Raw genomic sequence first — 23057 nt, forward strand, 5'->3', positions numbered from 1 at the left:
AAGCCTGGGTTCAGAAGGTGCATTTGCCAAACAAATTCACGAAAACTGTACTCAGTTTTCAGAAGATAATCGAAATATGGTATCATGGCATAATGGAAAAAAAGGAAACTGTTTAAACCCTTTGTTTAAACATTTTGGGAAAACGAATTCTGTTAAAATGACAAATTTCCATTCAAACTAAGAGTAGGAATGTGAAAGTTTATTGAAGTAAAAAAAAAACTTTTCAACAATTTAATCTCCAATCCTTTTATCAGAATTAACAGAAGGTTATGAAACAATCTTAGATAAGTTAATTATTCAGTATCCTACATGAAATGCACTTATGACTTCAGATAATTGTTATGTCAACTGTACTAAACAAAATCACCTTCCATACCATACATGGGAAAGAAATCAGGTAGATATTTGATTAAATATCCCTCAAGTTTTGGAAAAGGTTGATAAAAAAATATTTGCACTTCTTGCTCTCAATGAACATTTACATGACAAAAACACTTGATTTCTAAAATAATTCAGCATTTCTTGTCTTTTCAGATGTCTTTGACATATAGGGCCTTATTCAAACTACCTGGGCACTTCAGACCCCCTAGAAAGCAGAAAGGATTTAAGTGCCGAAGTTTTGAACAAGGTCCCCTTATGTTTTCAGATGGACGTTCATGGCGTAAGACTGAACAGACTTTCTTCAATAACTCAACCTACACAAACACTTTGACTTAATATAAGGGCGACACACAGCTTTTGCCATAAGTTATGACAAACATATAAGAAAGAGGCAAATATTTGACATTTAATTTGCAAAAAAAAACATTTGCTCTTGCAGTTGTTTTCTTGCAGTGCTCCAGCCACGTTTCCTGTAGAGCACGGCATCCCAAACACATGACTGTTGCTTTCAGCAGTCTTATCCTGTGAAATTCATGGGATAATGGGTTAAACTAAAAATAAATATAATTAGGTGTTTTATCTTCACCTTTGCACCTTTAATTCCACATGGTTGTGAGTCTGGAAGGCAACTGTAGAAAATATAAATAGCACTGATGGACCTGCTACCACCCTCTAGTTACAGAGTTGGTTTATCAATATTCTTGTGACTGGCCATCCAGTCAAAGCTGTATTAAGGAAGGGGGGGGGATTTTGTTCCTGGGGGGTGTTATTGTTTGTATATTTGTTAATTGATTGTTCTGATTGCAAAAAAAAGGTCAATCACAAAAAACAAAACTGACACGGTTTTGCTGTGGATGCATACGTTTGGTTCATAGAAGAACCATGCCTCCTTTTTTAATAAATACAAACTGCAATATTGGAAGACAGGGGGATGTAGCAGTCAGTGTGATATTGCCTCACAGCTCTGGCGGCTTGAGGCACCTTCTGTGTGGAGTCTGCATGTTTCAGTCCCATCAAGGATGCATCCTGCCTTGTGCCCGTCTGCCGAGTTAAGACTCCAGCTCAGTGCGATGCTGGAACGGACGAAACGTTCTCCAACGATGAGCGGAAGACTTAAGCTACTACCACAAAACAGCTGTGTCCCCCTCAGACCGAATGATCCCAATCAACTATCCAAAGATCCTGACCCTCCACTCTGGTCTCACGGAAGAGAGGAATTGATGAGGATGTGTGCTCGTCCCTACGGAGAAGGTGAAGTTTTGATATACGATACTGCATTGCTTTCACTCTGGGCGTGGGTGTTGGTTTTAGAAGAATCCGGAGCGATAACATGGAAAAACGATGGCGCTGGGCTGCAGCTGGCGATGACCGGACCGCAGAGAGGGTGATGTGGCACAGGGATAGGAGGCGGCGGCTGGGCTGACCCCAGCTGGACGTCAACCAAGACCTGCTGGATACGCAACCGTGCCGTTTTTTGCATTTGAGCATCTTCCATCAGCCTGAGTTCTGAGGCTATGTGTTTGCCAAAGATGTCAAAGGCATCCTCCTGGGAGGCTAGCCTTCCCTTAGCAAAATTGTCCGAGATTGTCTGTATATACGAAGCGGCTCTGGCAAAGAGAGCTGCTTCATTAGCCTTTCGTTTCCGTTTGTTTGTCCCTCTCGCAGCGACGTGACCGCCTGCTGCGCGCTTCGTTAAGCGCGGCAGAGGGTTCCCTTCTCTGCTGTCCTCCTCCGCGCCCACGTCGTTCTCATCTTCGGTCAGTTCTCCTGCGCTTACGTCCTCGACGGTCTGACGGGCACTGTTCTCGGGAGTCTGCCAAATATATGGAAACAGGGCACCTGTTCAGGCTCAGCAGGCTCAAGGGCTTGTGCAGAATGGAAATCTCGGCTTTGGGAACATGTAAACAGGCAGTTCAAGTAGGGAGCTGTGTCGGCATGCCCAGGCTGCGAAGGAACAAGTAAAGGTTTATTGCACGCTGAAAAGAGAAGAAAGGAAACACAATGTTTCGGCTGTGGGGCCTTCTTCCACACCTGAAGAAGGCTGCACAGTCGAAACATTCTGTCTCTTTTCTTTTCAGCAAGGCGTAAACCTTTACTTGTTCCAACGTAAACAGGGATGCTATCTGCATGGGTTTTCCCTCCCACAGTCCATAAACATACTGGTAGGTAACCTGACTTCTGGGAAAACTGGCCCTGGTGTGACTATGTGCGTGTCTGTGTTTGTGACTGTGACAGAGCAAGCAGAAGCTCACTTAAAAAGCCTCTTGCTTCTTGGAAGTATACCGGACACACCTGCTTGCCCGACTCATTTGCCGCCTTTGGAAAAAGGAATTCCACAGGCAGAAAAGGGATCAGCTGATCGGCCCTGTACATAACTGGATACTCCTCAGGAGCAGCAGCAGTCAGGTGTAGAGGGCAGAAGTGCTGCATTTAAGCTCATGCAATTCAGGGACTAAGAGCATGTTAGTGGCACCCACATTTCATAGTGCATTTATTAATCTCCTGTTCTTGAACATCAGCAGTGAGTCAGCAATCCTAACACCAGTTTGGGTTTGAGAAGTTAGAAAGATCTAACGAAGATGTGTAAGGGTCTTGTTATGGGTGGATGTAGTTAAGAAATATGGAGAATTTAGCAGGGTGTTTTTCTATAGTGTGTTCTATATTCTTAGATTAATTGGAAATTTTCCAGAATCTCTGTAGAGTAGTAGTCTATAGGGTTTATTGTTGGAAACTGGGCGCCTGTGGGTGAAGCATGCCAGTAGGTCTTGAAAGAAACTGGGAACTTGTATCTTCCAATGAAGGGAAGGCTGGCAGTAGAAGGGGGAGCCCAGCTGAGTGTGACAAGGGTCCCAGAATAGGGATGGGACAGATTCCTTCCAAAGGCAAGACTGGCTGTAGATTGGAGAGCATGGCTGAGTTTGCCGGGGTTCCAGGGAATTAAAGGGGAACAGCAATGCCATTTTTATATTTCGTGGGTTAGAAAGATTCAGCATTGATGACTGAATTTCAAACCACAATAAAAGTAAAATGTACACGCCAGCTTGTAAAACCCCCAACTTACACCACAAAATACGCCGACATTTCCAGGTGTGCGTAGTGCCGCGATGTAGGATTCAGAACAATGCAACAAAACGTCCGGTGACCCGATGAGGGCCTATTACATGATAAACAAGTGGGCTTCTGAATGCATCTCTTTTAACCCAATAGAAATATTGCTGTCCATTTTTAGACTGTTTTGCCAACAGGTGCTACTTACTTGTCAACTCTACATGCAGATCACTCTAGCAGTGAAATGTCTGCTGCACAACCTGTGCTCGTTCGCTTGTACATCGCAGTTCATTGGTCATTACAGAGACTAGTGAGCAGGAAGGGCCGCATCACGTCGCAATTCGCTTGTGAGTTGGCGACATCATAGCAACTTACAGTGCATTCGCAAACTCCACAATTTCATGCTTAATTTGCAATTGGTAAAATTCTTCTATAACATCAATGAATTTATTTTGTTAATTGTATTAAGTTCCCACACAGAGAACTAACACTCTTGTGCATTCTGCTTCCACTAACCTTCACCGAACACTCCAATTTACCAATAAAGTACATCTAATTGAAACACTATTTACAAATCTGTATAAATCAATGCTGTAATGGTCCTGTTGGTGGACTTATTAGCGGCTTTTCCATTCCAGCAGCCGAGCTCTACATCACTAGTGCTAATTGATCGGCTTGCTTGTTTAGACTTTTATTTCAATTGTTTCTTTGATCAGTCCTGAGTGTCCAAAATACCCAACTTGCTGGCCTCAGCTTGCTGGCCATTATTTCTGACCCAGCTAGCTGAATTACTAGCCAATCAACTGATGATGAAGAAACAAAGGTGGAAATAACACTATCAGAATGACACTGTATCAGACAGGCCCTCAAAGAGCATTTTTTTCTGCTTTAGAGGCAACACACATGTATGAGGACTGTTCAGAGATCTAGACATTTTTACAGGGTACTAAATACAAACTGCATATATATCCCAGAACAAAAAGCAAATTTAGAAATGTTCCTCAAACAGAAACCTGGAATCAATTAGGCTGCAATTAATACCTTGGCAGCAGTGAAAACCAGCACGCACTGGAGTTCCTGGGTTAGGAAACACTGGTGCACTGCATGAAACGTGCTGGATTGTGGCTCTTATGGATCATGGTTTGCCATTTCTGGTATTTACTACTAGTACTGGTGTTTTGGAATTCAGCTTGTGCTTTTGAAAGTGCTGGGATCTAACACTAATTTCCACTCATTTCTGTTGTGATTTCCCAACCTATTAAGAAAAAATCAGTGCAAACACTACTGTATATCTGTAATCAAGAAGGGTAGAGAAAAGAAACATTTCCAAAAGATTTCAGTAAACTTTCAGCCTCAGAACTAAAGCATTAAATTACACCTACTTCCCAATCCTAATTCCTGGACTAGAAAAATGCAGAAAAGCATTGCCCTTAGATGTTTTTTTAAAAAGTGGAGAATTACTTTACTGTGACTTACATTCTGAAGGAAAAGCTGGTAGGAGAGAAAAGAGATGGGCATCTGGGTTCAGTGGAAAGGGTGTATTTGCCCAGTGCTGGCATGTGCAGGCTGCTGTTCCTATTTTGCACTTACCTTTAAATTGGGTTTCGCAGCCCGTGGGTTGGATGCTATTAAACCATCCAGAAATTTCAATAGTGGAAGCAAATACCACTTAGAGAGAAAGGCTTCGCCACACCCGTTCTGAGCAGTGCTTGCCTTTCGTTTCTCCCGGGCATACTGAGTTTTCAGATTTTTTATTTTTTTGAGTACCTCTTCTCCTGGAAAATAATAGATAATTGTTAAATCTTGTCTTTTTTTTATGCTTACTTTTAAGCAACTGGACAACCGTGATCTGGAACCCAGGAAACAAAATTTGAGGGAACATAATGTAATTAATGTAACTGCACGTTCCATTTTCCTATATCCTTAGGTAAAAACAGTTTGTACAGGTTATTTAACGCAAACATAGCTACGTATATCTATATTCCAAGACTGCCTGAAAGCCTCTCACAATTTTGGCGAATGACAAAACAAGACAACGGAACATCTCTTGTTGAATGTGTTCGTCGGGAAAGTACTGAACAGTACTTCCAGTTAAAATGGGATTTCCTCTTCAACCGTCGTAAATTCTGAATTAAGTTATATGGCGCCACCTTTGGACTAGGTACAAGGTTTTTTTTTACACTTACCAGTGGTACCCAATTGCTGGGCAATTTCCTCGGAATCGTGTTTTCTACACCATCTGTCGTGATATTCACGGACTTTGGGGTTGTACAGAGAGGGCTTTGCTTCCCAAAGGTCACAGAGCTCCTCCAGTTTCTTACGCGTCCAGAAATCTTTCCACTCCATGGCAACAATTCTATATTGTGATTCTGTATTCGAAAAAAAGGTTCGGCTTCTAACCCTGATCAGGGATGTGCAGCCTATCGGGCCACCTCTTTTATTATCAGATGGATTCGGGGCTGCAGCGTTTCACGTCTGCACGGTCTTTGTTGCGCAACTTGTTTCTGTGTTGCACAACAAATGTTTTCCGGTTTGTAGTGACCTTTTGTTTCCTCTCAGTGGACATCAGAAACCCCTTTTGACAAAAAGAAAACCCAACCCCGCTAAAAAAAATAAATAAAAATCTTCACAGCCGTGTTTTTGTTTTATTGCACGTCAAAACCTTTTTTTCCCGATACTCTAGCAATGGATAGAACACGCCCTGTCGACTGTAAACAGAGAATCCATTAAAAATTCACACAAGTAGACAACTCTCCACTTAAACTCTGAGCGTTAAGGAATGGGTGGGCTTTCTGTTGGTGAATAAGGGGCGACTATATCTGCTACTATTGGCCATTTAAGCAGCAGTACATTTTCATGCGATGCGATTGGTTAGAGATGAAGGATCTGTGTGCCTATTGGCGCTTATTCGTCTCCCGGTCCTCCTCAGCGGGCCGTCTGTAATTGGCCAGGCGCTTTGCCTTCTCTCTTGTGATTGGCCAGGCGGCCAGAGCGCCCTCCAAGGTTAGAGCCTCCCCTTCCGGTGTTGTTGCAGAGACGGATGGAGAAGCTTGAACCTGTTTAAGCACGGCTATAGAAATGAGTTTAGACTTTTAGGTATTTGTTTTCAGTACACGAATAGCTGTAGAAAGAGAATTCCGCGACGTCGTCGGGTAGATGTCTAAATTATTTAGCGAAGTGGATATTCTGTTTTGGAATTTGACTTAAGTGTATCATTTTCATAGAAGAAGGAAAATTTGGGAAAATCTGTACGGTAAGGGACTCTTTTCATTTTTGTCCGCAAATGACTTTTCTAGTGCATTATAGCAGTATCTTAGCATCTATTTTAATTTAGCGTGTTTGAAAATACAGGTCGGAGAAAAGCGGGATGCATGATGTTTCCTACGATGTCTACTTGGTCAAATTGCTATTTTTTCGGCTGTTGTCCACGCGTCATTTTTTTCCGCATATTATCCTAGAAAGCCGAGCATCTCCGATTTTTTTTTCTAGGTTCATGACACGTACGGGAGGAAAACAAAAGAATATGTGCGCGGATGATTCTGTAATTACTTGTTTTGGGTTTGCTTAAGGACGTTTGCGATGCAGATATGACCCCACAGGAAGCGAATCACGTTTATCCCGATACCGGAGTGAATTAAAGTGGTGTGTTGTTGGTGGCTAACTGGTCTGGTACTGCTCTTTCTCCTAAGAGTGTAGACCGTACATAACTCGTATTGCCTTCACCATATCGTGAATGCGTTGGTCCTCGGAGACCACTTTCTAGTATCATGAAGGGTATGATGATCTCTGTATGATTGTAAGCATTTAGAATAACTGCATAACGTCATCCAAGCGAAAACAAAGCACTTGCGCGTAGCCAGTAAGCCTTACAATTCCCCTAAAAATGCATGCCCGGTATTGAGGAATCGTTTAATACCTCGATTTTCTTAAACAACATTTCGTTGATCATACGAATAAGTAAATATAGCTTTTCAAAATGCAACTGTGATCATCTTACCTAGAAGCAGCGACGCTTTGGATATTTAATCGAAGTTCATAAACCGATGGTTTATCAACTGTTAATTTCGGTAATCGCGTGAATGAATGAAAATCCAGCCTTATTTCAACGGTGGGAAGTGCCGATAACGTCATTCATGGAGCAGGCGATTGAAGTAAAGGAGTCGCACCTTGATATAATAGACTATTTCGAGTCCAGTGATATGTGGGGTTTTTTTGTCTCGTTTTTCATTGCAGTCCTCGTGGGAGTCGTATCAATTCTCGATGAACGTTTAAGATCTTGTATAACGTATAAGATATGGTCTTGGTTTCTCAGAATTTGAGAATTCTAACGTTGTTAAAGCAAATAGGATTCCTCCATCGAAGGATGTCTGTTTGCGATTTTGGCAGTGGGGAAAATCTCATTTAACACCCACCAAGAGATGATCCCAGCCGGCTACGGAGAAAAGTCCATTCTTTTCATCTTTTTTTTTTCATCTCCTATCCAGTTGTTTCGATTGAAAGTAAGACTCTTCTCCGCATTTACAGGACCTTCGTCAAAAGATGAGCTCCCAGCAGTTTCCAAGGGCAGGAGTTCCAGCCTCTAGCCTGGGACAAGCACAGATGACAGGGGGAAACTCCAGCCTGGCTCCAGGAAACCAGACTGGCACAGGTAAAAAAAAAAAAGAAAGCTTGAAATAATTAAGCCTACTGTAAGGTTCAGTGAATCTGCGTAGAGAGGAATCTTTGAGAAGCGCTTTGAGTAATTTTTAATAAGCGCTTTGAGAAGCCACCTTTAAAGGCGCTATATAAAATAAAGTTTATTATTATAATCTTGTGGAGCAGATTTTTTGTGAGTGTCTTGTAACCAAAGCCATCCTGCACTAATAAGTCATAGAAGGACCCAAGTGTCTCGTCTAGCTCTCAGACCTGTGACGTGGAAAAGGGCCGCAGGGCCGTCGTCGTTTTCTCACCCTCCGAGCTGCGCGTTTGCTTCGCAGGGGGCGGCGAGGAAGGCTGCCGGGAGCCGGAGCACACTCCACGCGACCACCCGCCCAGCGGCGGGGGGGCCCTGGCCTTCCGCGACGAGAAGCAGGAGACGGTGGTGGTCAGGCCCTACCCGCAGGTCCAGCCCCACGGGCAGCCCCTGACTCTGCCTCAGCACCTCCCGCTGCCGGCCGGCCCTCCGGCTACCGTCTCGGCGCCGCCGCCGCACCTCGCCCAGGCCTTGCCGCTGTCTTTCACCGAGGCGTCCATGAAGGTAGGGCACGGCGAGCTCATGGCGTCGAATCGGCCGATAGACTCCGCCGCCGGAGGTGTGGCATGGGTTTCTTTTACCTCTAGGACCATAGCCATTTTTTCATTTTTTTGTAGTTGTTCTGAGGTTTAATCCAGTTGTTAATTTTTAATAGTTACATTTTTTTAACGTAACCCAATGAATGAAGACCCCGCAAAATTTCATTGACTTGCAGTTCTCCTTAATTCTAAATCCTTGTCCCTCCCTGAGCTGTATCTTTACTGAGCGGCTTTAATACAGTTGAACGTATAAATTGTGCTATTGATCTTTTCTTGTACATCATTTAAAACAGAATGGTGCCAAATGTATTGATTTATATTCCTGACTTTCCTCTATGCCTCCGGGTGTTCTTAGTTTTGAGTGCCATGTGCATAAAAGTAATAGAGGAATTGTGTGCTTGAGTGTGGAAATCAAGCAGACACATCACTAAGATCACCATACGATGTTAAATGAAGTCAGGATTTAAAAAAAAGCTTTTCTTTTCATGCCCCCCCAATTTGGGTTTCTTTATGCAGACTTAAAATCCTAAGATGGGAGAGTAGGTATTTGGCTCAACCAATTTGGTTGGTTTCTAGTTGGTAAGAGTTTGAAGAACATTTTTTAAGCCTTTCAGCCTTGTTAGTCTTGACTTCTTAGAACTATTCACTCAAATTACAAGTCAGCGGTGCCTTGGTATAGAGTTTCTGTCAATCGGAGGAGTGGAGCTTCTCTTGTGGACAATAGTGCTAGCTCGCTTGTGCCCTGCAAAACAAAAATGTTTTTCTGTGGGTCAGGCAAGCAAAGGGAGGCACCATTTGCAAGCTAACTTGCCTGGCTAAGCCAGTGAGGCTCAGTTATGGATACAAATAGCCAATGGCATGGCATTGGCACTCACCAGTGCTGTCTGGACTATAGGACTCATTCTTGCTTTCTGTTCTGGACAGGAGCCTTAGGTGGTTGAGCTGCTTGGGGAGGCCCTTGATCCTCGGCATGTGGCGTGTGATCTCTGCTCCAGCATCTTTCTTGATATGTTCTTTGTGCTTTTTCAGTCTGCCCTGAAGCCAGCTATGCCTAGCCGCCCCATTGCCCCAGCACCAGCTTCTAGCCAGGGTCACCTGACTGTTCCAGCCAAGGTTCCCGGTCATGTCACAGTTACTATGGAAAGCAGCATGCCTCAGACTTCAGCTATCCCCGTGGCAACCATCAGTGGGCAGCAGGTGAGAGGATAGCACCTTTCCGTCTTCTCTCAAGGGCCTTAAGGTTGCTGTGCTTCACTGGGACGTTACACCAGTTTCAAGTATTTTGGTGTTTGCATCATTTGCCGGACCTTTTGCACGTCTGCATTTTTTTTTATCATGTCGCAGGCCTTTTGAAATTTCTGTTTGAGATGCGCGAATGCGTGAGCTAAGTCCTTTGCGGATGTTTCTCCCTCTCTCCCCTCTTAGGGCCACTCCGGTAACCTGCATCCGTTAATGGCAGCTAATGTGCAGATCATCCGTGGCAGCACGCCGGCACTCCAGTTAGCGTCCCCTGCGGCCCCACCTCATACCTTTACTTCCCACTTACCCAGAGGTCAGCCTGTCTGCTTTTTAAAAAGGGGAACCTGTTAATCTCCTGGCAGTTTAAAGGTTGAGTGTATCTGTGTTTATTGAAAAGGCACATCGCATGGTTGGATTTAAAACAGTCAGGCACTTTAGATGCTTCTCTGTAAAATGAAAGTATCCCTTCCAATTAATGGATGTAATTATAGCACATCGTAGTTCACCTTTTAAGGTGATGATTGCATTAATTATTGTCTTACCTGGATAGCAGTTGAAAATGTCTGATGAATGAGTTCATAGCCCTTGGTTTGTAAGAGAATATAAGTGTTTATAGGAGTCAGGAGGCCGTCTTACATGATTGGTTATGAGCTATTTGATATGGATATTGTAATGTATTTTGAGCCGCCTTTACTGTGGAGGCTTTCTGCTTACTCTTTCTCTTCCATAACAGTTTAGGATAGTACAGCACCTAACAAAATAGTCTGTACATTATAGCATTTGATGAATTGGGTGTCGTATTTTAATAAGGAGCCGGGGGTATATTGGTTCTTGACGTTAAACAGGAGCAGCAGCAGCCGCTGTGATGTCCAGCTCGAAAGTGACTACGGTTCTGCGTCCTGCCTCTGGTCCGAGCGCCGGGGCGGTCCAGCCCACTGTGCAGCACATCATCCACCAGCCCATCCAGGTACAGAGCTTCTCTGCCGTGACTGGAACACAAGGTGTAAGGTCTCTGTATCTTGATTAGTGGTGTCTTTCTACCATTAACGGAATAACTGTTCACTCTTCACAGATTAACTCATTGGAGTGTTATAGATGCCTTATTCTACACACAATGTGTAGATGTTATGTTTCTATTTATTGAATTTGAAAAGCTGAATTTTATTTTAGCTGATTTTCACATACTCTAGCCTGTATTTATAGCATTTCTGTTTTGCTTGAAAGTAATCAAGTTTTTATAGATAAATATTTCTCCTTAACTCATTGACTGTTGCCGGATGTTGCATTAGCAAAAACGTTTAATGCAGTCGTTGGGAGGTCTTGCATGTTACGTGGCTAATGCTTAAAAAATCGGAACCCATTAAGCTTTTCTAGACTAAGATCTTCCCCCCTCTCTTTCAGTCTCGCCCCCCTGCCACCACCTCCACAGCTGTGCTTCCTACTGTTGTGGCTCCAGTCTCTGCGACCCGGGCCCAGTCCCCAGTCATCACCACTGCGGCCACACACACGGCTGAGATGATGCACGGGTGGGGACATCAGCAGCTCTGTCTGGCCAGTTTTGCATTTCAAGAATTTAGGAGAAAGTTATTTCTGTTTGATTGTTAACTTGTTTTAATATCGCATACCAATGCTGGAATACCATTGAGGTTTGGTGATCTAGTTACCTACTTGAGCCTTGTAAAGGGACCATCACAGCCGTTCAAGACGATGGTACATGCATGTGTACCAGGGAGGCCATGACATGATCCCTGTTGGCCACCATCGCATGGCCAGGGTATTGCATTAATAGAAGGCTTCGTCACCTTGATCCATCTTGGGAGTCGTTAGCCAGAGCTGTTGATCCAAGAGAGCCGTACCAATGTGTGAAGGCATGCAGCGTATTCTGTAAATCTGTCCCAAGGGTGCTGATATTTTCTGATCACTTGGCTTAGCTCTCCCTTTCCTTATCTGATTTGTAGCCGCCCTGCTCTTACCATTCACCAGTCTCCTGCCACCATTAGTATCCAGCGGCAGCCCCAGTCTCGAGACAGTGCCACGCGCATCACTCTGCCCTCCAATCCGGCCATCGGTACCCAGAAGCCGCAGCTGCACACCATGACTCAGCAGGTATCAGAAATAAGTGGTATCTGGATGCTTTATTGGTACATAGGCCTATTGTGGGCTTACTAGGATCCGTTCAAGTGTCCATTATAAAGTGGATAATCTTTAATCAGCATTTCACTGTTATTTCTGCTTCTTTCAGAAACCTCTTTATAGCAACGTGCCTCCTGTTGCTGCAGCTACAGTAGCCCCAATCCTGGCCACGAACACAGTGGCATCGCCAACCACAACTGGTAGGTTGCAGCAATAACTTCAAGAGCCCCAAACTGCTCTCTGGAGAGACTGTAATATTGCAGATCTCTCTAGAGTAATAGAATGATGTGTTAGTGAATATTTGAGAATTAAGCATAGGTATTTCTCAAACAGGATATGATTACTATTGCAACTCTTAGGACTTAGATTAGCATTTTCTGTATCTAGATTCTTCTGAAAACATTACTAAAATAAGGATTCTGTTGTGTATTAAAGAAAATTAGTCTTTTGAAAGTAATGAAAGCAATTGCTGCATCTTAATTACAAATGTCTCGCTATCCAGTGCGCTGAGTGAGTAGATCGTGTAAGCCGATCTATACCAGAAAATAGTGTCTCATTCTAGGAAGCAGGGACAGAGGCAAGTCTTGAGAATGAAACAAAAGCATCAAGGGCATTTTCCTATTATGGTATGAAATACAATAATGTGAAAATTGGTATTATTATATAAACTAAAGGGAATAATATAAAGATCATCGAGATGTTTTACATCCTAAACAACTTCCTGACGTATTGAGCTTTATGAATTTAGGGGTATTGTTCCTTTTGTTTATGTCCTTAACAATATCTTATGTGTTATTGGCGATCAGGGTGAATATCAATATGGTTTTATTCCACCAAGACATGGTGGATAAATGCAAGGGTATTGTTTAATTAAGGAGCTGCTTATAATATTGGAGCTTTTGATCTTGTTCATCTCCTGTCTCAGGATCCGTGGGCCATACCCAAACAACTACCAGTACAATAGTTACCATGACGATGCCCTCTCACTCATCGCATGCCACTGCAGTGACCACCTCCACAATCCCTGTTGGTAAGAATGTTTACTCCTTCCTCTGTACAACCCCATTATATTCTCCAAACCAACCACAGTTCCGAATAAAAAATAATCCTCATTTAAACGTGCTGTTATTTTAAAAAATCAGGTGCTGCAAGAAAGGCAAATTGGAATATCTAACTTGGTATTGTGGCAACCATTTCTAAATGTAAATGTATGCAGTTGGAATAACAGCTCAAAATTGTGTTTTCAGCGAAGGTGGTTCCTCAGCCCATAACTCATACCTCTCCACGCCTTCAGCCTGATTACCCTGGAGAAAGAGCAAGCCTCCTACCAGGCTTAGCTGGGCACAGGTCTTCTCCAAACCCAGTCACCATGGAGGCTAGGAGTGACAACAGGTGAGTGTTGCTGTTTCCGCCCTCTGTCTCTATGTGATATCAGTTCAGTATTTCTTTACCTATGTTTTTTATTTGCAGATTCTGAAAGATTATAATTTGTGCTGTGAAATGTGAAGAGAATGAATCTTTGTCAAATTTATATTTAATTTGAGAAGAATTCGAAATAAGATGTCACACTGTGCTTTAACACCAACAAGACATGTTTGGCTTCGACCCTTCTGTTTGGACTTTCAAGCTGAGATGTGAAAGTCAGCAAATGTTGGCTTGGATTTACAAAGGAGTTATTTGGATGCCTTAATAGCTTATATACTACAATGCGGTTTCTAAACAGAAGTCCGAGCTGCTATAAAAAAAAAATTGAAGAAGGCAACTGCCTTTTGCAATTTATTCTTGTTTTACTGTTTGAGATCTTTGCTCTTAAGTGAGTGATAAACCAGTTAGATATGGATTGGTTTTCCACCCCAGTATTGTAATATGCTTTCTCTGCCTCCAACAGGCAGTCTGTGCCAATGCAAATCCAGTACTTCCTGCCAACATACCCTTCGTCTCCGTATCCCCTGACACACACTTACACGCCTATCACCAGCTCTGTCTCGACCATCCGCCAGTACCCAGGTATGTCAATAAATACGATGACCAAGCTGCAGTAGCCTGTAGTTTTGCATCTTGTCACTTCTCTGTCCTTGAAAGTTCACATTTGTAGTTCTAATGTGAACTCCAGTGATGTGTATCCTGTGAAAACAGGTTATAAAAGGAGGGGAAGCTGTGTGGTGTGCCTTTTCATCTAAATGTGATGGTGTCGTCTGGCTTTCTGTTGTACCAGTGACTCCTCAGGCCCCCAGTTCAGCCATGCCTGCTCAGGCCGGCGTCGGCGTGGCACCTACTGTCCACCTGAACCACATGCAGCTGATGGCGGTGGACCGCATTGGTCTGCAGTCTGCACCACTCAGCACGCAGGGAATGCAGTCTGCCGCCGCGATGGGAGCGCAGGGGATCCAGCCAGCACCCATCGGAACACAAGGGCTCCATACGTCTGCGCCCATCAGCACCCAGGGGATCCAGCCAGCAACGATCAGCTCTCAGCAGCAGCAGCAGACAGAGGCCAAGGCATCAGGTAACCACAGGAACGAGAAACAATGCTTTTATCTCGCATTTCTGTGCAGCTTTGCGTGATGAAAACTATTTTACAGAATTCTTCTTGCATTTTATTAAAGAAATCTTTCGTTGAGGATTTTTATGCACCAAATGACTAAATCTCTGCCTAAATACCTTTAGCGTTCTGGAGGGGGGGGGGGATTTTCAAGTAAACAAGTCAAATTTCCTTTTGATCACAGCATATGGGTGTTCCTGTTTTGCAGCCTAATTAAAAGAACTCCTTTGCTTTGTCCCATAGTGGTTTTGGCAGATGGTTCCACTCTTGTTTCCAATCCTATTAGCAACACGTTCAGTGCAACGCAACCTGTTTCCACAGTTGCACAAACGCACCCGCAGAGTGGCAGCTCCAGCACTCCCACGCTCATTTCCTCTCCCCGGCCTAGCATTCTCCGCAAAAAGCCCGCCGGTGAAGGGTAAGCATGCCAGTGATTCCAGTTCGCACATGCGTTCTCTCCACCCCAAACTGGTCTCCTCTTCCCTTATTTTTGTTCCAAGCGCAGCTTTGTGCTCCACTGGGTATCTGAACCAGTAGCTGATGTGGGGGGGTGGGCAGGTTAAAGGAGTTATTTTTTCCCCCACTGTCACCTTCTTTCTACGTCATGGCATAGTCCCTGACACTGCACATTCAGGACAGTTTGTGTTTAAAAGCGGAAATTCAAACATGGATCAAGTAAAAACATAGTATGAAGTAATTTTTGGAAGCGAGCGGTCTGTTCAATATGACATGAAGTTCAGCCGCAGTTTTGTTACCACTTACTGCAGTTTGGAAGACGACCACATGAAATGGCGGCACGCATTCGGAGCTGTTGGCCAAGAGGAAAACCTTTGGGAGGTGCCGTGGAAGTTTTCCTTTGGCATCGTTAGGATTTGTTCACGACACAGAGTGGTGGTGTTTTTTTTTTTTACTGCGTTGTCCCAGTGCGGTATTGTAAAAGAGCTTTTGCTTTCAGCTCCGCCGTTCGGAAAAACGCTTTCCCATCCCAGGCCGCCGAAGCCACGAGCCCGCGGCTGGACGGGGCCATCAGGAGTGCGACGGGATCGCCTCGACCTGCGGGGTAAGAGCCAAGCCCTAGCACCTGGTCGGGAAGCCGAAACAAAAACCCAACCCCTGGAAAGAGAAGCCCAATTGTCAAATTCATGCGCTGCCATTGAGAACCCAGGACCTCTGTCCGAGAAGAACCTAGCAGTGCTGCTTTGTGCAGATTGCTTCCCCGTTAGCTAATGTAACCCGAGATTAGACGAATTCATGATTTTCGTTTGCATTTTAACAGCCAGGTGTCTTAAGTGGTGGGTTTATAGTACCTCTGTCTGAAAACGTCTTGCGGAACACAAGAACTGAAACACTTAGCTTCCAGATGAGTTATTTTATATGCAGTAGTCCTGCGACGACTGGTTTTTGCGTTCATTTATCTAAACTTCAGATATCTTGAATGCAGTAGTTCCTGCATTCTGCATGTAGCTTCTGGCTTTTAATGTCAGGAATTTCCATCTAATCCTGAGGTTATCGGGAAGTAGTGAAGTGATCTGTATAATAGTGCAGTGTGAAGTTATTCTCTGGATCTTAATGATTAAAGCTTGCCTTGAAGAGTGGAGAACAGTATAGTGTAAAGATGTGCCCTGTCGCTCAGGAGAAGGTGATAAAATGCTTCTGTATACAGGCACAGGTATATTAAAAACATTCACTGGATTTTATAGAAATTTATCCCAAAAGATAAGCTATATCTGTATCTGTCTACATCTTTTACCTTCCTTAAACTGTGGTGGGTGCCTTCGCTTGCAGAGCAAAATCCAAACCGGAGATCCACGTTGCGGTGACCCCTCCGGTGACTGTGACGGTGGAGGCCATGTCCATCCAGAGCAGCGAGCAGCAGGCAGCCCCTTCCCCTGCCCAGCATCCCTCGCAGGCGATCCCCGCCATCCTGACGGCGGCGGCGGCGGCCCCTCCTTCGCAGCCCACCGCCGCGCTCGCCGCCCTCCCGGCGGCCATGGCGGTCACCCCGCCGATCCCCGCTTCCTTGGCCAATGTGGTGGCCCCGCCCACCCAGCCGGCGGCCAGCAGCACGGCCGCGTGCGCCGTCAGCTCCGCCCTCCCCGAGATCAAGATCAAGCAGGAGGTGGAGCCGATGGACACGTCGCAGCAAGGTGAGACTTGCCTCCCCGGGTCACCACTGGCGCTCGTTGATTTTCTTACTAACACAGGGCAGTGGCCCTGTTGTGTGCCCTGGTAAGGGAGAAACAGATGAGACTTGCTGAGATTTCCCCCCCCCCCCCGCCTTTTCAGAGCAATTACTCACCTGAACTTGTCGCGCAGCCAACCTTTGTCATTGAAATCATTTTGCTCGTACTGTTCATCGGAGACGGGGTGCGGGTTTCTTCTGTGATCTTGCTTGAAAAGAATTGACTGGCCTTAAGATGTTAGGGTGGTGAGAAAGTTTGCTGTCTGCACATGCAAGAGCATGCCGTTCAGTTGGCTTTTAAAATTTGTAAAATTCCTGTGTGGGGAAAAAAAAAATATATGAAGAGTGCGTTCTCTTCTCCTTTTGATTGTAGAGCAGTTGCAAATGAATTATTCTGTTGCAAGTTTGGTAGGGTTATAACCGCTTATATTTGCATCTCTTGTTTGCTTGCTTTAGTTCCTTCTGTGACTCCCACAGTAGTAGCCCCTGTCCTCACTCCCCTTGGAAACTCCCTGGGGCTTTCTGCAGGAGACCTGCTACCAGGAGCTTCCCCCCGGAAAAAGCCCCGCAAGCAGCAGCATGTCATCTCTACAGAAGAAAGCGAGATGATGGAGACCAACAGCACTGATGAGGAGAAGTCTACAGCTCGGCCACTCGCAATGAAGGCCGAGAAACGCAAGTCCCCTCCGAAGGAGTACATTGGTGTGTGATCCTTTCTGCTTGAGTGTTTAAATCATGGCTTGGTAGGGGTGACCGTGGAAATACCTAAAGTTCTTTTCCATTGTAAAATCCGCTTTGTAGGTATGAGGTTACCTGCAAGTGTAGAAAAGGAGATTTTGAGCCATTTGGTGCAGAGGAGAAACATTGATTTCCAGAGGTGCTTGCTGTTTCTAACTCTTGGTCGACTTTGTGAATTGTGTGATTTATGAAACTATGGATTACTTTGTTTCCCAGGCTTGTTCCTGTATAATATATTGTCCTAAATTGAGCTGTTTGCTTGCTGTTTTAAAACCCTTACATTTCTTAAATGAGTAGAATGCAGCTAGAAGTTCCTAACCTTGTATAGTTTCAGGGTCCTGGGCAAAGAAAAAAACTTGGCCATGTGATTGACTGTTATTGGTCTGTTAGTGCTAATGAGTTTTTGATGGTATAAAGCGTTGTTAACTGCTGGATCGTTTTTTTCAGATGAAGAAGGTGTCCGATATGTTCCTGTCCGCCCAAGACCCCCAATAACTCTGCTGCGCCACTATCGGAACCCATGGAAGGCAGCTTACCATCACTTCCAGAGATACAGTGACATCAGAGTCAAAGGTAGTAACCTTTTTTCTATGTCATTTATTTTGTTTTTATAGCCAGCAGCTATATCACCCTGCAACTCGCAGCTGCCAACCCACTGAAGCTAAATAGGTGTGAGCCTGGCTAGTACCTTGATGGGACCCCCTGGGAATAACTAAGGTTGCTGATCACTATAGTGATGTTAGTGGGGCCAGCAGGGGGTGCTCGACCTGCATTCTGTGGGTTCTAATGCCCCACTATAGTGATGGGAACATTATACTATAAAAAGGGGCCGTCCTTCAGGTGAGACATAAAACCGACTTCCTGACTCTTCTGCTCATTAAAAATCTCAGGGCGTTTTTCTGAAAGAGTAGGGGTGTATCCCTGGCGTCCTGGCTGAATTTCCCATTGTCCCTTACCAATCATGGCCTCCTAAAAATCGCCATGTATGAATTGGCTTCATCACTCTGTTCTCCTTCCCACTGGTAGCTGGTGTGTGACCACACGTTGGTGGCGAAGGGGAGTCGTTCATTTTATATAGGTTTGTTTTGCTATTTGTACTTTCGAAGCTTTTTGATTCCACAACAACTCGGCTTTTAAATGTTATTGATGTAGCATGCAGTCCAGAGATGGGAATACACCAATATTAAAACAGAAGCAAAATATTACATATATATCTAATATCTTTGCATTGTGATTTCAGAGGAGAAGAAATGCACATTGCAAGATATGGCTAATCAGAAGGGTGTGGTGTGCAGAGCGCAGGGCTGGAAGATACACTTGTGTGCAGCACAGCTCCTTCAGCTGGTGAGTAAATCTGGATATCGCTGCAGTAAAGACCTGCAAGCAAGTAAAGACACGACTAAAGTGAGATGTGAGCAGTAGTGAAAAGTTATTGCTGGAAAAACAGGATATTGTGAATATCTTTGATTACAGTTAACTGAATAATTAAAATACATTGAAACCACCTTTTAAAATGAACTTGAAAAGTATTAAAGTTCGGAATATTATATTGCATTTTTTTGCACGGTGTGCATGGCATATGAAAAGAAATTCATTAAGAATTTGAAAGGAATTCATATGTATGATTTATAATATGTACAATTATCCATTGCTAGATGCGAAAAATGTACTTTACCACGTTGTAACAATCATGTTGTAATATTTGCTTAATTAAATATTGAAAACCTTTCATTTGAGAAGGATATCTGTAGAGTTCAGCATTGCCCTTCATTGAATACTCTAAGCGTACGTCGGCTGCTTTGCCTGTTAGTGCCCAGATCTGCTGGGCCGGGTTATGACTAGAAAGGAAGAGCAGGTTGTTCCCGGTGATGGTGTTGGCAGGCCAATAGATGGCACTCCTCCCTCTCAACCTGAATTTCCAACCCAGGGACTTGGCATGGTGACAGGGGATAATGTACTGTTCTTACAGTGTGGAGCCGAGGTCCTGGATAGAGCCCATGACCCTTTCTGAAGGAGCTGGATGTTGAGAGGGTTACTAACCCAGGCATCATAGCTCAATTCCACTTTGGGTTTCCATTGTCCCCTACATTTCGCCTTTAATACAGCGTGTCTTTACCTGATCTGTGTGCATGAGCTGAAACCCAACTGCTGCTCTGTGCCACCTGGGTGGTTCCTTCCCTTCAGTGGTGGATGAAGAGGGCATTTCCTCTATGTGATGTGCTTCAGGATGAAACGCGATCTCTGAATGGACGGGATTATTAACTTCTGCTGCTGCCTTGTCTCTAGACAAGCCTGGAGCGTGATGTGTACAGCCGGCTGACTACACTCCAGGAAGGCCTGATCCCGAAGAAGAAGGCCGGAGCAGATGACGATCTGCATCGTATTAATGAACTCATACAGGTGAATCTAACACTCCAGCCCTTGTGCCAGAATTACATTTGTCTAGTTGCTCATCCGTGAGAGAATTCTGTTTTTAGATATTGAAAGCATGCAAAGCTGTCCTTAGCATGAAAAAATGTATGCAATGTTTGCGTGTATTGAACACAAAAATATCACTATTAAACCTTGGGACTGATTTATTTTACTTAGTGATAGACTGCTGAAGACTTCAATTTGCCCGTTTTGTGAAATTGTCTTTCTCTGTTCCATTAGGGTAACATGCAGCGCTGTAAACTGGTGATTGATCAGATCACCGAGGCCCGTGACGCAATGATGAAGGTTCTGGACCACAAAGACCGTGTTATGAAGCTGCTCAATAAGAATGGAGGAACCAAGAAGGTATCCAAGCTTAAACGGAAGGAGAAATCTTAGATTGGGGAGACGTATTTGGAGGATGACATGGCTGACGATCGTGACTCCTCACTCGTGGTTTGGGATTTTAGCTTAATGTGCACAATCGCTGGGCCCGCATAAAGCCAAAAGGCAAAAGACATTTGACAGATAGCAAGAAAAACACCGGGATGATTCTAGGAAAGGTTGTTGAAAGAACGGTAGTGACTTACACAGGAACATTTTTTGTTTTTCAGTTTTACTTTTGCTAATTCCGCACTCATATTGAATGCCTTCAGATTATGTTAATGAAAGGGTAAGCAAATATGACGTTTACCTCTGTGAATATTTAGACACTGTTTTATAAGGCCAGGTTAAAGGAAATCATATTGAGATTTAGGGTGCCTTGCATTATGTTAATTGTTACATTAAGCGATGAATGCTACTGTGAAGGGCCTGGAATCCAGCTGTTTTAGTAGTGCTATTTCGTCCTGCAATTATAGGGACCAAACATCCAGACTGCCACAGTTGCATTAAGACCTATTGTCAGCATTACAGTGTTGAAAACTGCATTAAGTGCAATTAATGTAATGACTTTTGAAGTAATCTTTTACTCCACTTAAAATGGTCCCATTTTAATGTTCATTCATTGAGTTAAATATTAAAATTAGTAATAAACCATTCACATGGTCTGTTACAATTTATGTAGCAGTACTTGGAAGCTGATTTTTGATTGTGACAGATTTATACAATCTCAATGTGTAAGGTGCCATAGATGAAATTCTTTATTGCATTGCACCCTGTCTTTAGTGGTTCGTATTGGGGAAATTTAGAACATATTGTGTACTTCATTATAAAATATATTATCCAGATTCCTGTATCATAAAGTCTCTTTGAATTAATGGTTGTCACATTTCTCATTTATCCAGCACCTCCCAAATGTATTTATAGAGCTTATTTTTTAATTGCAGCTGTAGGTCTGGACTTCTCCCAAATATTTGGAATGAAACATTTGAAGATAGTTTCGCAGTATATGGATGGCCCAAAGGCATTTCAAAGTGTATTCTTATAAATGGCGGATTATTTAGCTGCTGCTCTTTAAATGGTAAGACATTAAGTGTGTGGATCAGCTCAGTTCTAGTCCTTGTAACGAAGAAAGGACTGTAGAGGGTGCTACAGAGTTACACAAATGGTTAATTCAAAATAGATCGTTTTCTCATTGGGCACTAGACAAGCATCGTGAATGTCTGATGTGTACACACTCTTTAAAACTCATTTTGAGAAGAAAAACTCCAAGGAGCGGGTTTGAAGTGTTCCCCATGTATTGTTCTGTGCCTTTACAAAGTTTCAGTCTTACCTATGTAAGACAAGACTGTTACGCTTTGTAATGCCATTGCTTTACTTTGGAATAGAACTGAACATTGAAGATATACACCTGTAAATGAGCCTAAGAGAGGGTTGCACATATAACTTGAGCTGCACTCAGACCTAGAGAAAAGTATTTGCATAGCTTTTTAGTACAATATTTATAGGAGTTATGAAAGAGAAGTTCTTTTATCAAGAACTCAAACTGTAAGGTCAGCCCTATTCAGATTATTTTAAGACTGTCTTTGTTCATTTTAAGTTCTTTCCTGACTGCCGCAAAACTACAGGAAAGGTTTTTGTGAAACTGGGGTGGGTGTAAAATACCACACCCACACGGAGTTAATAATACATCATCATTTAATCAAAACATAAATAAAATCTGTTTTAGGCCTCCGATTGACAAAAAAAAATCTGTTGTTGCAAAGTTAAGTAGTTCACATCAGCTCAGTTCTAGTCCTTGTAGTCAGGATGAGTGAAATTGAATCCCAAACTTGTGTACCGAAGTGCTTCTTGGACAAATCTTGGCACACGTTTGTGGGGGGAAGAAAAAGAAAAGATTTATATTAAGTTAAAAATCATAGAACATGTTCTTGCACTTGTGCTCTTGGAAAGGACAGCCTGGCCCTCCAGTTTTCTTCAAAGGCTGTGAAAGCATACAATACTTGTAATAATTACATTAGTCTTCTACAGCTGGTGCTCCGTTTTACCTTATTGTTGCTTGAGGTTTCTCTTGCTGTGTTTTCAAAATCTGGAGATTTGGCTGGCCTTCTGGACAATAGGAAAACCTGAATATGTTTAGAAGGTGGTTTAAAAAGTTTAATTTGAAAGAAATATACATTACGAATGTTAGAATGGCCAATCCTGTTTATTTTAAGTGTATAAAGTAGATTGTTTTGTAAATTAAAATAGCTTCATTTTATTTCTATTTTTTGTTTTTGTATTTTATGAAGCATTTCTCCTGTATCAGTACCATTTTGGTCGGTTGAATTATGATTTTGTGATCTATGGTATGTAATTTTGCATATAGTTTAGTGTATGGTATGTGTTGTTAAGTCACCTTAAGAAATCTTAATTAAACTTTTTGTACATACACTATTTTTTATTGTTTCATGTGAAACGTACAGTAAATGTGTGGTTGACATTTTCTGTCTTCAGGTAGTCTTCTGCTCAGCTATCTAGAACCATTTTTTCAACATCAAAATACATCAACATACAATGCTCATACTCAAAAGCAAATCTCCACCCTTCTTGGCAGTAGTGGATAAGCTGGTTCTAACTTGGATCTCTCAATTTTGATGTCTACCTTCTCATACTGTATATGTACATTACGCACGCTTCACATTAATTTTCTCCTGACCGCATTGCTGCTACCCATTTCTTTTCATTGGG

General features: G+C 43.3%; 2 protein-coding genes across 4 annotated transcripts; one reads left to right on the top strand and one right to left on the bottom strand.

Annotated features, from left to right (window-relative positions):
- Positions 1 to 1224: 1224 nt before the first annotated feature.
- On the bottom strand, positions 1225 to 6187 carry LOC107079118 (uncharacterized). The gene is made up of 3 exons (XM_015361055.2): positions 5616 to 6187; positions 5020 to 5204; positions 1225 to 2194 (listed from the first exon to the last, which is right to left on the bottom strand). The coding sequence occupies exons 1-3, from the start codon at positions 5773 to 5775 to the stop codon at positions 1622 to 1624; spliced, it is 918 nt and encodes a 305-aa protein (XP_015216541.1). The 5' UTR covers positions 5776 to 6187; the 3' UTR covers positions 1225 to 1621.
- A 269-nt stretch (positions 6188 to 6456) lies between these two features.
- Positions 6457 to 22763, top strand: sap130a (Sin3A-associated protein a). Of its 3 annotated transcripts, XM_006637654.3 has the most exons (22): positions 6457 to 6682; positions 7954 to 8077; positions 8406 to 8665; positions 9730 to 9897; positions 10126 to 10252; positions 10785 to 10906; positions 11341 to 11465; positions 11898 to 12045; positions 12182 to 12272; positions 12998 to 13102; positions 13320 to 13464; positions 13961 to 14079; positions 14288 to 14578; positions 14858 to 15032; positions 15570 to 15674; positions 16400 to 16761; positions 17253 to 17498; positions 17982 to 18107; positions 18775 to 18878; positions 19821 to 19934; positions 20187 to 20312; positions 21275 to 22763. In XM_006637654.3, exons 2-22 carry the CDS (start codon positions 7969 to 7971, stop codon positions 21278 to 21280), a joined length of 3174 nt encoding a protein of 1057 aa, XP_006637717.3. In that variant the 5' UTR covers positions 6457 to 6682; positions 7954 to 7968; the 3' UTR covers positions 21281 to 22763. The 3 variants fall into 3 exon arrangements, with proteins under 3 accessions (XP_006637717.3, XP_015216766.2, XP_069053340.1); XM_015361280.2 differs by having other exon boundaries at positions 20187 to 22763; XM_069197239.1 differs by having other exon boundaries at positions 14936 to 15032; positions 20187 to 22763.
- Positions 22764 to 23057: the final 294 nt, after the last annotated feature.

The sequence above is a fragment of the Lepisosteus oculatus genome, chromosome 13, assembly GCF_040954835.1.
Source record: "Lepisosteus oculatus isolate fLepOcu1 chromosome 13, fLepOcu1.hap2, whole genome shotgun sequence".
Taxonomy (NCBI): domain Eukaryota; kingdom Metazoa; phylum Chordata; class Actinopteri; order Semionotiformes; family Lepisosteidae; genus Lepisosteus; species Lepisosteus oculatus.

Coding starts and splice junctions, on each gene's coding strand:
- sap130a (XM_015361280.2), top strand. CDS start 7,969: ATGAGCTCCCAGCAGTTTCCAAGGGCAGGAGTTCCAGCCTCTAGCCTG. Junction 8,078..8,405: donor AGGAAACCAGACTGGCACAG/GTAAAAAAAAAA, acceptor TTTGCTTCGCAG/GGGGCGGCGAGGAAGGCTGC. Junction 14,080..14,287: donor GACCATCCGCCAGTACCCAG/GTATGTCAATAA, acceptor CTGTTGTACCAG/TGACTCCTCAGGCCCCCAGT.
- LOC107079118 (XM_015361055.2), bottom strand. CDS start 5,775: ATGGAGTGGAAAGATTTCTGGACGCGTAAGAAACTGGAGGAGCTCTGT. Junction 5,205..5,615: donor CCAGCAATTGGGTACCACTG/GTAAGTGTAAAA, acceptor ATTATTTTCCAG/GAGAAGAGGTACTCAAAAAA. Junction 2,195..5,019: donor CTGCGAAACCCAATTTAAAG/GTAAGTGCAAAA, acceptor TATATTTGGCAG/ACTCCCGAGAACAGTGCCCG.